The 15,352-nt window shown below is 38.1% G+C and overlaps 1 protein-coding gene and 1 long non-coding RNA gene across 2 annotated transcripts; one reads left to right on the top strand and one right to left on the bottom strand.

The window, feature by feature from the left end:
- Positions 1-753: 753 nt before the first annotated feature.
- Positions 754-13,551, bottom strand: LOC105210164 (uncharacterized). The gene is made up of 8 exons (XM_011180962.3): positions 10,202-13,551; positions 9,937-10,073; positions 2,423-2,511; positions 2,129-2,362; positions 1,803-2,073; positions 1,289-1,738; positions 945-1,103; positions 754-858 (listed from the first exon to the last, which is right to left on the bottom strand). Exons 1-8 carry the CDS (start codon positions 12,240-12,242, stop codon positions 793-795), a joined length of 3,447 nt encoding a protein of 1,148 aa, XP_011179264.2. The 5' UTR covers positions 12,243-13,551; the 3' UTR covers positions 754-792.
- LOC128924156 (uncharacterized) lies at positions 7,544-10,395 on the top strand. Its single transcript, XR_008472849.1, has 2 exons — positions 7,544-8,084; positions 8,155-10,395. It is a non-coding gene; the product is annotated as an uncharacterized LOC128924156 (long non-coding RNA).
- Positions 13,552-15,352: the final 1,801 nt, after the last annotated feature.

Raw genomic sequence — 15,352 nt, 5'->3', positions numbered from 1 at the left:
GCAAAACAAAAAAAAAAAAATTGAAATTTTTGAGAAAAGAAAACTTTTTTGATAGCATTAAATAATAAATGTAGTGTCAAGTTTTATTTTAAAATAATAGCGTATTTTATATAATATAAATATATATATATATATTATAATAAATAATTCAAATAAATCAAAATAAAAAAAAGTAAGAAAACGAAATTAAATTTTAAATAAATATGCGTTAATTAAGTCAACGACAAAAACATATTGGAACTCATTAATATAATTCTTGTATGTATTGCATGTTTCTTTATGAGTTTTTGTAGTCAATTTGTAATGCACTTTCACCAGCGCTATGAATTACGCTTGTTGCCTTCGTTTCCATTTATCGGTCCAGCGCTGTTTTATCGCACATTAATTGTTATGATTGCAAGTGTTATGCAAGTAATGAGTGTGTTTGACTAGATTTTTCGCCACTAAACGTTAGATATGGCTGTACGAGTGGTTCGTGGATTTTTTTTAATATACTCCAAATCCGCTCGCATTTAGTATTTGTTAGTGTTTGTATGTTTTTATTTTGGTTCATACGAAATGTAGGTATGTATGTTTATAAATAACTATGATCATAAAAAATAAATATATTTTTATAGTTTGTTAGGTGTACTAGAAAAATTTGCATTTGCATTTGCTGTTGCTCCTCATATAAACTTTCTTTACATTTTTTTTGTTTTGTTTTTGTATAAAAATAGCTTTGCACACATTTGCTTTATACAAAGAACTTGTAGATATGTATGTAGTTTGTACGATTTGTATGTAAGTATGTGTTCATTCGTTTTCCTCGGAGATGAGCAGTTCGTATTCCTGCGCCGCAAAGCGATCCCAATCGGAAGACTGCAAAATGTCCGAAAAAGTAGGGTTATTACTATGAGGATTTACAAAGATGCAATGTCATCTTTTTAGCGGACAACTCAACTTACGTATTCATCTCTTTGCGATGCAAACGGATCTCGTTGTTCATGATCCAAATATTTCTCCAGATTGAAGAATGTGTCGAAGAAGACATGTGTCATTTTGCAGCGCTTCAAATCGCCCAATGAGATGCAGTCGCGATGAGCAGGCTTAATCATGTCGAGCATCTGAAATGAGATTTTGATGAAAAAATTAATTAATCGGTTAAAACAGTGCTTCTCAAACTACATATGAGGAGATTTTCAGAGGTTTGAATTAGTGATTTCCGCAATGGAACCGAGGGCATTTACCTCGATAGCATTTCATTCAGTCCTTATACCCTAAAGAACTTAGTTATAGGTCGTATTCTCACCTGACACAGACAGTCTTCGAATGGCAACGTCTCGATGCCAATGGATTCCATACGTTGTTGTTGTTCCTCATAGAAGTACTCCAATTCGTACATGGACAACACACCATCACCATCGATATCCATACAACGGAACCAATACTCGATTGCGGTAGGTGTACGCTTATCCTCCTCGGAAAGCAGAAACCACACAAAATCGGTATAGGACATTTTTGGTTCATCATCCGGTTGTTTCTTGTTATCGCCACGCGTTACACAACCCGAAAATATTCGCTCCACAATGCGTGTGGACAAAGCATGATCACTATGTCGCGCCAAATCGTCCTGATTGATGAGCAGATCGTGATCTTTATCCAATTCCCAGAACTTACAGTAGATGACATAGAAGTGCTCATAGCTGAAGAATGCCATAATTTGATTGATGTCGTCCTCCTCTTCGAGTAACGTAAGAACCTATGAATGGAAGTTAGAGTAAATAAAGTAGATTACGATCTATGACATGTCAAGCATAACAAACCTCCAAGAGATCGGATTTCTTCAACTCCGAAATGTTAATCCTACCCGACCAGCAACGGTTCACCGAGTAAAATATTCGCGCAATAACTGTGTGTACATATCTGGAATGAAACTCGGTGGCCTCTTTGAGAAACGCCAAGCCAGGATGTGTATCGACCACGTCTTGCACGAGCGGCGCCAAGTCCTCCGGCAGTATGTATTGGCGAAAACGTTGACCGCGCGACAAGATGTAAACAAAACGCGAGGCGGCATCATGACAGTAAACATTCATTCTAAAGAAACGGTACATTTTATTTATAAAGATATTACGGGAATCGTATTAATTACTGTTTCCAAAACTCCACAAATCTTTGTCGCTCCACCAGTCCAGAATTACCCTGCTGACAGAAGACCATCACCGGCATGCGCCAATAGAAGGGTAGACCGCAGATTTTCAAAATGCGCGGCAGCTCGTCTTTCGTCACTTGATTGTTCGGAAATGAGTCGAACGCGGACAAAATACCACGCAGAGTGCGTTCTGCTGCGATTTGTGGCTGTGGTTTGCCATGTGGGAAGTAGAATCTGTTCGGAAGAGAGTGTATTTAAGTGAAGAAATACACACTTCGGATGCGTATTACTAACCTGGGTATGTAAGCTGTTTTAGTGTTTCGAATTTCCCGTTGTATTGAATTATGTTCGGGCGGCGGTGGCGGTGTTGAATGCAATTTAACCTGCGGAATATTGAATGAAATTTAAATAGAAAGTATTTAAAAAACTAATCAAGAATTTATAGTTTAAAAAGTGGTTGGGCTTTTTGATTACAATTATTAACACTACAAAGGTTAAGGGAACCAAGTTCCTAGTTCCAATTTGACGGGACTTAAAGAATTATCGAACTTTTGATTGTCAATTCTTCCATAGAACGGACTTATGTCGGCATGTTAAACGAGGACTGAATGATTGGTAGCAGTTTTGAGACAATCACATTCAATAACGAGCTCTATGTGTATTGAGCCGAACCACACTGGTTTTAGATAACATAATGGTAATAAATGTGAATGGGCTGTGGTAGTTACTCTGGATAACTAACTATAGTTGAACTGCCATATTCAATCTCTCTTCCTGCGTCGGCGTCAAGCACCCCGGGCAACGTGAGCAAATTTGACTGAGCTGTGGTAACCAACCCGTGTTGAACGGGTGAGAACCTTGTTTGGAGCCCCTCCAAAGTAATCGGTTTATGGGCTCATTAAGATTGCTGCGTCTTTTCTCCAAGGAGACACGGCTGCAAGCGACCGTCTATCTTGATTCAAACGTCTCGTGATCACTAAAACCCTCTACCCAGTAGGTGTAGTGCCGCTGAGCTTACGTCCCGCCACGGAACAATGTAATTCCAATGAAGTAGACAAAAGACCATAGCATGCGCTGATAACGTCATGTTATCGAACCTCTAGAAAAAGGTTCTTCGATACCATGGATGGACAGCGGAAGCTAGGGTATCCACGCATACAATGGAAGGACCCAGTACATTGGGACCAGTGTGTACTTGCGATGTATAAAGGACGTGATTTCGCAAACTTGCAAAGTTTTGTGTTCTCGTACCAATAAAACACTCTCAAAAAATAATTTATAGAATTTTCTAAACCATCGCTTTAAAAAAAGCAATTTGTGCACCCCTGGTTAATTGAAAGAAATTCGCCATTAAGTGCATACTTTGGTCAATAAACACATATGCATGTATTTTAATTGCGTCCCCCGCTATCGTGGGAGTATATGAGCAATTAATTGGAAGCGGGGGTGGCACACCTACATTATTGGAGTAAAATAATATAAACACATACGAGTGCATACATACATATGTACATATAAGTAAATACGAGTGTGTACATATGAAAAGGAAATTTCCGTGTCGGGTGCTTTGAATCAGCGCTGAATTCGTGCATATCCGCCTATATTTGCGTACCGAGTACGTACCTGTTTAAATATGCACGTGTGTGTGTGCGTATGCGTGCGGCCACACGAACGGCAACGAGCGCATGTTGAGTAATTGAATTAATTTCAACAAAAATGTGAAATGATCGCATCGCATTTGGTGAAATTTGTGTACACACAAAAAATCCTCTTTATTTATGTTTGTAAAATAACTTAAAACAATTTGCAGTTAAACAAAAAATCATCTGAAACACATGCCCATATTTATGAGCCAAGCAATCACGGACATGTGTATGTATGAGTGTCTATGTACATAAAAGTCTATATTAAATAAAATAATTTTATATTGTTTACACATTTTGCCACTTGTTTGAATCAACAAAAGAGCTAGAACTATTATTATTTGGCTTTTTAACATAGCAATACAGAGGAGCACATACCCATACATAAGTATTGTAGCATGTAAGTAGAAATATATTTCGCAATGAGCGACAATTATGACGCATGCCATAAAAGTATGCTCGACGTTATTGCATGCTACATAAATTGCCGGCAAGCCGACAAGCGACGACATCGGCGTCACTCGCAAGCGACATGAGTCCAACGATCAGCATATATGCATGTCCATATATATGTACATGAAAATGCTTTAATATTTTTGCGAAAATTCGCTTTTTTTTTCCTAAAATCGTCTACATTTACGGTTTAATGAACTTGTCGCCATGTTAAAAAGGGAAATCTCATACATACAGGCAAACATATTTTTATTGCGCAATAAAAGGAAACGCTTACGCACATTGACACATATTGTATATATGCATACAGTCGAGGCCAAAAAAATATTACACGAGTTATTATTTGAGCACAATAGTTTGAGAAATCGCATGCAGTAATCAGAAATTCGGATTTTGCTTAAAAAAATACGGGTACTAAACTTTTAGAAGAGCTGCGGACAATTTAAAAGTTTCTGCTTTGAAAAAAAAAATTATAAATTCGATAAAGTGAATTTTTTACACTTTCTTTCCGGTGCTTTCAAGTTTACCTGCTTCAAAATTTTTATAGTCATTCATGGTGAATCACAGAGATTTTAAGGTATATTGAATATCATACTCACAAGAAAAAAGAAATATCCATGTTTTGCGAATATATTCTTATAAAATATCGATATTTTGAAATGGAATATTCGTTACCTAATCCTTGAATATTCTTTTGAGAAATTGCCTCCTCATATAATTGATCCCATCACATTAGACGTCTCTGTTACATAAAATACGGCAGAAATAGTAATAATACTTAATAACTTATAAGCTTTCAATATAGTAGCTACAAAAGTAGACCGATAGGGACAGCAAACGACGCCATATATTTATATCATGGAAAGATATACGATCCAACGAGTCGCAATTAATAAAATTTTCTACCGAAATTCGGAGTCAACTTTAAGAGCAGTACGATCAATTTATGAGATGAGGCTCATTTCTGGCATAATGACTTCGTCAATAAGCAATCCACATGTACTCCCCCATTGCATCCCGAAAAAATTACGGATTGGTGCGCTTTATGGGTCGGCGATGTCATTGGTCCGTAATTCTTCCGTGATTATTAAGACCGGCAAGTTACTGTGAATGAGAATCGTTACCGCTCAATGATAACCGAATATTTTTCGCAATAATTGGATGATATGGACTTGGACAATATGTGGTTCCAACAGGACGGCGCCACAAACCACTAAGTGAATGTCACTACCGGTTTATTGAAAACCAAGTTTGGTGAACGTGTTATCTCTCGTCTCGGTCGTGCTATTTGACGCCGTTAGACTATTTTCTGTGGGGCTACATCAAGTATATGGTCTATGCCAATAAGCCAGCGAAGATTGAAAAACTTCGTACGAATATCGAACGTGAAATTGCAGCAGTATCGGCCGATTTATGCTTGAAAACTGTCGAAAATTGTATTCAGCGTCTGGACTTCTGCAAGCGTGCCCGTGGTGGCCATGCAAAAGAAATCCATACATAATGACATCGAATGTACTTTCACAGGGATAAAGAATTTCATTAATATCCCAATATCTCTTTTTGTTTTATTTAAAACAAGTAAGGAAAGGCTAAGTTCGGGTGCAACCGAACATTTTATACTCTCGCAATTTATTTAGAGATTTACCTATATTTTCGGTGAAAAATTACCCTTAGGCACTGAGTTCTTCATGTTTGATATCAGGGGCCTTCAAAAGTCATGGTCCGATTTTGACAATTTTTGCACAAGTGATGTCACAGCTCAAATACAGTATTTGTGTAAAGTTTTATTTCGCTATCCTCATTGGTTCTTTAAATATATCTTATAAAGTGAAGGAATCAGATGAAATTCAAAATTGAGTTATATGGGAAGTAGGCGTAGTTGTGAACCGATTTCGCCCATATTCCACCAGTGTCATCAGGGTGTCAAGAAAATATTATATAGCGAATTTCATTGAAATCTGTCGAGTAGTTCTTAAGATATGGTTTTTGACCCATAAGTGGGCGACGCCACGCCCATTTTCCATTTTGTAAAAAAATCTCAGTGCAGCTTCCTTCTGCCATTTCTTACGTAAAATTTGGTGTTGCTGACGTTTCTCGTTAGTGAGTTAACGCACTTTTAGTCATTTTCAACCTAACCTTTGTATGGGAGGTAGGCGTGGTTATAATCCGATTTTTCCATTTTTGGACTGTATAAGGTAGTACCTAAAGTAAATGACTCCAGAAAGTTTCCTTGATATAGCTTTAGTAGTTTGCGAGGTATGTACAAAAAACTTAGTAGGAGGCGGGGCCACGCCCACTTCCTCAAAACAATTACATCCACATATGCCCCTTCCTAGTGCGATCCTTCATACCAAATTTTATTTCAATAGCTTTATTTATAGCTTAGTTATGGCACTTTAAGTGTTTTCGGTTGTCGCCATTTTGTGGGTGTGGCAGTGGTCCGATTACGCCCATTTTTAACCTTCTTATGGTGCCAAGGAATACGTGTTCCAAGTTTCATTAAGATATCTCAATTTTTACTCAAGTTACAACTTGCACGGACGGACAGACGGACGGACAGACAGACATCCGGATTTGAACTTTACTCGTCACCCTGATCACTTTGGTATATATAACCCTATATCTAACTCGTTTAGTTTTAGGACTTACAAACAACCGTTATGTGGACAAAACTATAATACTCTCTTTAGCAACTTTTGTTGCGAGAGTATAAAAAAATCTTATGTAGCGCTTTTATTGAAAAACCCTTTACAATAATAAAATAATATAGGGTGTTCATAAAGTGTTTTGTTTTCATTATTTGTTCAGATTTATTTGTTAATTATTTTGCTCTATTTTCTAAACTAAAAAATTAAAAAACAATTGCCATGAATTTGATGTTCTCCTTTCATAAAATCGCATTGTAACTATTAAGTGACCACCACTGTAGGCATATATTTGCAAATACCAATTTCGGTAATTACTTAAGAGATCCCTCTTATTCGCCAGCTACTTCATAAATATTTTAGCGCATGCTTTCGGTTAAACGTATGATCATTCAGCACGTCACAATACAAAAAATATATACTAATAAGAACAAAAACAACAACTAAATAAGTACATATAACACATACAAACAAAGAGTCGGATTGTGTACATCCTAAAAACAAAGACAAACTAAACTAAATAAATACTCAGCTACAGAAACGTTAAGTGTAAGCAAAAAAAAAAAAAAAACAAAAGAAAAAAAGAATACTTAAAAGATAGGGAAAATTTCGAAAAAATTTGGAAAAAAGTGATTTTCCAATTATTCGATTTTCAAATTTGCCGTTTTACAATTTTACCGTTTCACTACTCATTGGCGAATTGCATGATGCGCAGACATTTCGACAATTGTTTGTATGGCCCCAAGGTGGGACGATGATGCGTAGGTGTGCTATATATACACACATACATATGTATGAGTGTTTGGGTAATATTGACGGGCGATCGTCTAAATTTATGTTGATCTATATAGTAAGATTACAAAAATATATATGTATATAGAACTTGTATAGATAAAGCGAATTGCCAATAAATCACAAGTAACAAAATTTATACTTCAAGTTAAATACACAAACAGACACATATGTACATACAAATATGAACACATCTTGACAAACATATGTACACATTTAAGTATATATTTACTCTGTGAAGATGTACACAGAGCAATGCATGTAAATATAAAGGTGATCGTGGCAATGAATGCTGTTTTCTTAGTACGAAGAAACAAATCGCATTGCTGTCAGCCTCAATTATTCGCTCATTTTGTGAAAAAAAGTTTAATTGTTTGCTTTCACAAGCAATTTCGTAAGAAATTTTCGCAAGGAATCTCAATGGTATGACTAATTAGCGTAACGTTAGTGATTAAACATCATTTATGTAGACTCATTTTTCATATTTTGACAGTCCGTAAAGTGGAGGATGGCGGAATGCCGAAGTGGGTTGGGTGTCAACCGAAATTGAGAGGGATTAACGGAAATCCAATACAAACTAAATATACTATCACGCCAACAAATACAAATAGTTTTTAAAAAATTCTAAATTAAATATTTTTTTAAATTTATTATACGCTTTCAAAGCCTTATACTATTACTATCCACTATTATTATTAAACTATTTATTTTAGCAACAGCAAGCGTTCGTAAATTCGCAGCAATTAACAACGAAATGCTACTAAAGCAGATCACATGAAATCAATCAATCTGTAGAAGCAGGAGAGCCGAACAATAGCAAAGCACACTAATCTCCACTCCATTGCACAGAGATTACGCTAATCTTTTGTCTTATCTTCTTATGTCTTGTCGATTTTTTATATTTTTAGTTTCCTTACTTTCACACATAATACTTTGGCGATAATTTTTTTTTTTGTTTTTGAGCGAAAAAAACGATGCATTGCCATAGTGGCGTTGCGGCGGTAACCTTAAAAATTGTCGGCACGCATCTGAGGTTCGGCTGCAGCTCGTGTTAATTACACTGTACAGTTGTGAAATGTTTATAACGAAATCGGTGAGAAATATTATAATGTTACTAGCAAAATTGTGTTGTGATATGTTTCTACGATATTCATTTAGATTTCACGAAACGAAATAACTTCTCTTCGCTAAATTAACTTCGCTAATTGACTCAATTAAGGCTCAACCTAATAGCCTTTTCGCATTTAGTTTATATTTGAGAAATCAGTTTTTGCCTTTCGCACAGCCAGTTACTCGATTATATATTTTTGTTTGTGCTGTTCATAAGAAGTTAGTTAGAAGTTAGATTCATCAGCTGGTTGCTATTTTGTCAATAACCAAAAATTAGTAGCGTTGTCAACAAACCGCAGAATGGCACTCCATTGTCTACTCGATTTGTATTCGATTAAAGATTAATGTTGAAAAATTATATTTTAATTTAGTATGGTAAATCGATCTAAATCAACGAGATAATCGAGCAATGGCTGGTTAAATGATCAATTAACTGCTGTGCGAAAATGAACAATGTTCAAGAACATTTAAAATTCATAATTTCAGAGAAGGAATTATTTTTTAGGAGATGCCTTCCTCGCAAGGTAATTATTTAAAAAAGGTATCGTCAGTACCTATGAAATTATAGGTTCGTATTTTTTCATAATTTCGAAACAAATAAAATAACAGAGACATACTTGAATATAAAAATGGCATAAATGAACTCGAAAAAAAACTGCGAATGCCGTAACAGTAATCTATTAAATCTCATAACCAGTAAAGAATTCTTGAAAGTATGAGCTTATTTCTGTTAATTGTGTCAATAATACACTTTAAAACGATGACACAGATCGAAAGCAAACAATTTTTATTGAACTCAAACTCTTCACGTTGTTTCACAGTGTAGCATTGTGATTCATTGGTCACTTTATGCATTTCGCAAATCGTCTGCCACACTTCACAGCACCGCACATACCGCACACTCTCTCATCGTGTCAGTGCATTGCGTTGTTGCTATTGTTTTTGTTTTTCATCGCTCTATTAGATAACCGTTTTGCAGTGTAGCATTAGAGGAAAATATTGAAAATCTCCTGTGATTTTATGACGAGTGAATTTATGTTTTTTAACAGTATTTCGCAACTGAACACCTTACATACACACATATATACCGCTACAAGTGTACATATGTACTATATGGTAGCGCCTGCAAAGCGCACGGCGCCGTTAATGGTAATAATTTACTCACCTTGAGTAGACTTTTTGGTGGCGCATCCGCTGGATCGGGTCTTTTGATATTCAAAAACGAGTTCCGCACATCCGGACACTTCTCGAACATTAGCACACGCTCTGCCACCGAGCCGCGCGTAAGTATCGGTCGACCAACTAGTTGAGCAGATAAATGCTTGTGATTAATATTCAAATTTTCAAAACGTTGCTAAATCTTTGAATATGTGAATATGTACATATGTATGTATGTCAATGGGGTAAATACTTTTTTGCTGCCGCTTTACCATATTTGTCCTGTCCATTGGTCAGCGTACGTCCAGTTTTGGCAAATTTACTAGGTGTAGTTGTTGTCGCGCCACTTGTTGCCGCAGGCATAGCTGCCATACCGTTCTCACCCGTAGCGCCACCAATTGTAGAGCCTGTCGCTGCTGCTCCTGTACCGTTGCTATTAGCCGTTTTTGTATCCTTTTTAGTGCTCGACTTGCTGCCACTTCGAAGTTGACCAGCGCCACTACTTAAATGATTCGTATGTGTTGTTGTTGTGCTATTGTTGTTGTTGCTGTCGTTCTTGTTATCCTCCTTGATAGTGGGCGCTTTGATTGATTTGCTACCACTAATGCTGACAGTTGCGGTCCGCGTGCTCGGTGTCGCGTTCGTCGTTGTGGTGTTACTTTTTTCGCCGCTTTCTTTGCTCGATTGCTTGTGGCCACTGACACTGATGGCACTTTGATTCGATTGATTATCGGCTGGCGTTGATTTCGAATTGCTCACTTTCGCAACCACTGTGCTCCGCTTGCCGTTCGTGGCAGTTGTAATGGGCGCGCCGCCTTTGCTGCCACTGCCGCTCGCACCCGCGCCGCTACTACTACTATTTTTATCAACATTGACACTTTCGGTAAGAACAACACCAGCAACGCCGTCAACACCACCGTTGCCAATAATTGTGATCGCCGCTTTATTGACACTTCCTCCGACGCCATTGTTGACAGCAATCACCGCACTCTTGCCGCCGCCGCCATCACTGCCGCTGCCAATATTGCTACTTTTAGGCGTCAGTTCGCCGCGGCGTGAGTGATGATTCGCACTGTGGCGCGCTGGGTCGGTGTCCGCCGTTGTTGTTGTGTGCGCTGTATTGGCCTTTCTCGTCTGCTTCGTACCGCTATTTGTAGCAACTTTCGCTGTTTGTGTTGTTGTTGCTGTTGAGGGTGCATTCTCCTGCAAGAGCTCCTTGATTTTGCGCAAATTATGCGTCTGCAACTCGGACAAGTCTGTTAGGTCCAGATTTAAGTCCACCGTTAAGTTGATATCGAGCGGTGCGGAATTCGAAGCATGTGGCTTACTACGTCCAATAGTGGTGGTGTTGGCTGTGGTGTTAGTCATAGAACTCGTACCGCGCGATTTGGTAGACGTTGCTGCGCCACTGCTGCCGCTGCTAGTTGTGCTATGTTGTTTCTCATGTTTTTGTGCCAGCGTCGCCTTGTTCGTTGCTGACGACGACGACCCACTGGAAGAAGTGGCGCCAATCGTTTTACCATTCGATTTTGTGGTCTTCTTCTTCAAGGTATCCACAACATCAACGCCAGGCGCATCGGCACTCTTCATCAGTATAGCCGATGTTGTTGTGGGTGACTTCGGCGATGCGACGCTCCTTTTCGTTGTAGACCCCGGCGACTGCTTCAACTTGCCCACCATATTGGCATCGAGATTTTGATCTTGTATTGTGTTTAAGCTCACACCTTTATCGGCACTAACAGCACCAACAAGTCCACCAAGACCGCCTATGCCTATAACACCGGCACTTACAACACTACTACCCAATCTACTGACCGCGCTATTGGAGCCGGTGTGTGCTTTGCTCGCGCGTTGTTCTTTATCCTTTAGCACAAATGATTTGACCAATTTCTGCAGCCCCTCCGCTGTTTGCTCGTCGTCAACCGCAAAAATATCGCCAGCGTCACTGGCACCGTCGCTCGTTGCAGCGGCAGCTGCTGCATGCGTGTAGAAACCTAACAATTCAGTCGGTGCTAGTCCACGACTCTTCCACGTATGGTATAACGCATCTGCGTGCTCGGATATCTTCTTTGAGATCTCCTCGATCTCTCGCGTGGGATCGTCCGAGTACACGACACTCGTTTTGCCGCTACCAATTTGACTACCAACTGTTGTTTGTTGTTGCTGCTGCTGCTGCAGTGTGGACTGGTATAGCTGTGAGTCAATGTAGGGTTTCGTCGTTTTCACTGGATGCGTGATTATGTTCGGTTTGGTTGTGGTCGTTATGGAGGCGGTTTTAGGTTTTGTGGCGGCGTTCGGAGGCGCTGCTTGCATATTTGCCCGCTGCGTAAGGACTGCGGCAGGGAATTTATGACACTAGTATAACTTGTTTACAACAATTTAATTGCAATTTTGTATGCTCCTTATTTGATGCCGCATATAAATAATGTGCCACAAGTTGAAAGTTTAGCTACGTTGCATCAAAACACACTCCCCACTAACTCTATTTTCGCAGCGCGCAACGCGAAACAACTTGCAAGCGTATGATTGCTGAATAAATGGCAAAATGTTGCGAAATTTTACGGTATCGACACGATTCCCACAATATGCCAGGCTGCGCTACTCTCTTGTTGTCTGTTTGTGTTTCCCCTTTGGTGGCGCGGCGCTTGCTTCATATCTTCCCGTCGACGTTGTGACGAAAACAGCGGCAACTACGACAACGACGTCGACGAAAGTGAAGATGTTAGAGGAAATAACCGCAAAGTCGAAGTGAGCGGCGTTGCTATCTACATGGGCTGATGCCGAAGAAAGCGGCAATGACGCAGAAGTCAGCGACGTCAAAGACGCTTTATACATTCACCAAATGCCGCGTATGAGTACACCACACTAGCGCCTCTTCTGCTGCTGCGACTTTTTGCCTTCTAGAAATCTTCCTCCTCCTCTTCTTTTTCTCTATGTTTCGGTCTGTGTGTGTGCGCGCTTCGCTGTGCTATGTCGTGTACTGACTGACTGCTCCGTATTACGAACGGCGACGCGTCTATTTTTAAACACCGATTTGCCTATTTTGTAGAGGTTTTTGTACTAATTTCACTACTGCTCGGATGCGTATGCAGCATTCGTAATCGCCGCTAGTCGCTTGAGTTTACTTAACTTTAATCAATTTTCCAATGCACTGCGTTCGCTTGAATAATAAATTATTTGTTGTTTTTTCATCTAATATTTTCTTTTACATAAAATTTTCACATTTTCGTTTTGTTCTCTATTTTTGCACCTCGCACGCTATGCAAAGCGAAAAAACATGCCAAATATGATATTCTACCCCACCGATTGCATATAGAATTGTACCCTGTGAACCAGAAGAACCTTCACACTTTCGTTAAAATTGAATTTTGCTTTCCGTAAATATTTCAAAGAGTACTCGCACACGCTCCGCGAACGCACGAACTGAATTGACTCTCCACGCTGAAGCAGCGTTCGTAGTTGTTGACGATCACTGCACAGCATACAAGCATACAGTCACATTGAGAGCGCCGCAGAGTATGTGGTCACAGTTTTCCAAATCGGCAAATATGCTCGGAAAACAGGCCTAAGCAAGCCTAAGTGTGGGTGTACGCTCACTAAACGTTTGTGAGTTTTTCGAGAGAGAGAGGGAGCGTAAAGATAATATTTTGCGAAACAGTTGTAAAACAAAAAAAAAATATTTAAATTATTCTTTAAAATTAAAATTATTATTAAAATCGTGTTGCTCACTGTACTCCTTAATTCGTAGTGATCTCATGCGCACGAGTTGTCGAAATTTTGTATACAACAGATACGTATATTTCCGTTCGGTCGGTGCTCAATTACTTTTTCAATGCAAACTATCGTGTTCTGAGCATGTCCAAAACTCTTGAAAACGCTGTTTCATTTTATAACTTTTTGTTTGCTACAAATATATATTTTTCGACAACATTTCTCAAGTGTTTCAAGTGTTCCGAACACTCTTGAGTTTTCAGCGCTCGCATTCGTAATGCAATTAGCTCACACCGAACGTGCTATTCAGCAATTTCAATTCTTGAAAGACACATACTATTTTCGTTGCTCAAGGAAAAACAATTTGTTTTAAAAAACACATGTCTATATATGATTGAATCGTTTTTTCATTTCTCTCGTGTGCCGTCAATAGTGTGCTCATTCCGCTCACAAACTCTCACAATATAATACAATTTAAAAAGAGATGCATAACTGTCGATATTCACATTTACCTCCCCCTATTTTCCCTATTTTTATTTTCGACGAAGTTGTTACATTGGCTACTTAACTTTTTGACTTTTCCCGAGTGCAACATCAAATTGCACTCGCTCGCGTTTCTTTCTTATTTTCCAATAAAACCTCAACCTAGTTAGTGGCTTTCTAATGTGTTTTCTTTGTCCAATATTTCGGCTTTTGTCAGCTTAATTGGCAATAATCTGCTTTGTTTTCATTTGAGGGAGAGACCAGAAATTCTTACACGAGCACTGCGCCCACAAACACATACAAGACAATGCAATGCAATGCGATAGAGCTCATAAAACTGAAATGCATTCATTAGAATGTCTATTATAATCATACTTTCAAAACAAAAACATATTCAAATATTTTTGTTGTTAGAAATATGAAGGCGGTCCGAAAGTGTATAAAAGTAATATTATAAGAGAGATTTAAAATAATTTTGAAGGTATTTCTTGGTTATATATTCCTTTTTTATTTAATTGAATTGATTATTAAATGATAATTTCTTTAAATCTATTCAGCCTTAAGGCTCAGTGAATGATTTTTGTTGTTTTATCGCATCGTTTTATTCTTTAGTTCTGATTGAGGTCTAAATCCGCTTAGCCAAGTTTCGTTTAGAACAACAGTTCCTTAATTGAGCAATTAAGGTAATTTCCACAATTTACTTTACTGTGAAAATTCTAATTTCTGGCTTAAACTAATAAAATGAATGTCAAAATTAAAGTGGTTTTTATATATGTAGATTCGCAATGCTAATTATAAAAGCTAAATTTATTGTCTAAAGACCAAATATATGGACTACATTAACCTTTTCGCACAGTCAAATTAATTTAATGCATTCAGTTTATAATTGAGGAACCAGCTTTTGCCTGTCACACAGCTGATTACTCGATTACCGATTAGCTGTTATATATTTTTGTTTTTGCTATTCATAAGAATTTGGTAAGTTTCCTCAGTTGTCTGCTATTTTATTTGTGTTTAATACAAAATTTACAGTGTAGACAACAAATCGCAAAGCTGTATTCCAGTAACATTTTGTTTTATATTCGATAAAAACTTCATGTATTTATTTAAGTAGTTCTTTTATATGGTAAATCGATCTAAATCAGCGCTTCAATTCAATTTACTCCTGTGCGAAACGGATACTAGCGAATTAACTTTTTTGGGATATGCGAGTTAATAAGATTTGCAAA

This window comes from Zeugodacus cucurbitae, chromosome 2 (assembly GCF_028554725.1).
Source record: "Zeugodacus cucurbitae isolate PBARC_wt_2022May chromosome 2, idZeuCucr1.2, whole genome shotgun sequence".
Classification (NCBI taxonomy): Eukaryota; Metazoa; Arthropoda; class Insecta; order Diptera; family Tephritidae; genus Zeugodacus; species Zeugodacus cucurbitae.
Note: the sequence above shows the minus strand (reverse complement) of the source record. Positions and strands in the feature narration are given on the sequence as shown.

Bases quoted from the DNA above. Each gene is read 5' to 3' on its own strand.
- LOC105210164 (XM_011180962.3), bottom strand. From the start codon at position 12,242: ATGCAAGCAGCGCCTCCGAACGCCGCCACAAAACCTAAAACCGCCTCC. The intron at 10,074-10,201 runs GTAAAGCGGCAG...CTGCTCAACTAG, and splicing joins CAATGGACAGGACAAATATG to TTGGTCGACCGATACTTACG. The intron at 2,512-9,936 runs GTGAGTAAATTA...AATATTCCGCAG, and splicing joins CACCAAAAAGTCTACTCAAG to GTTAAATTGCATTCAACACC.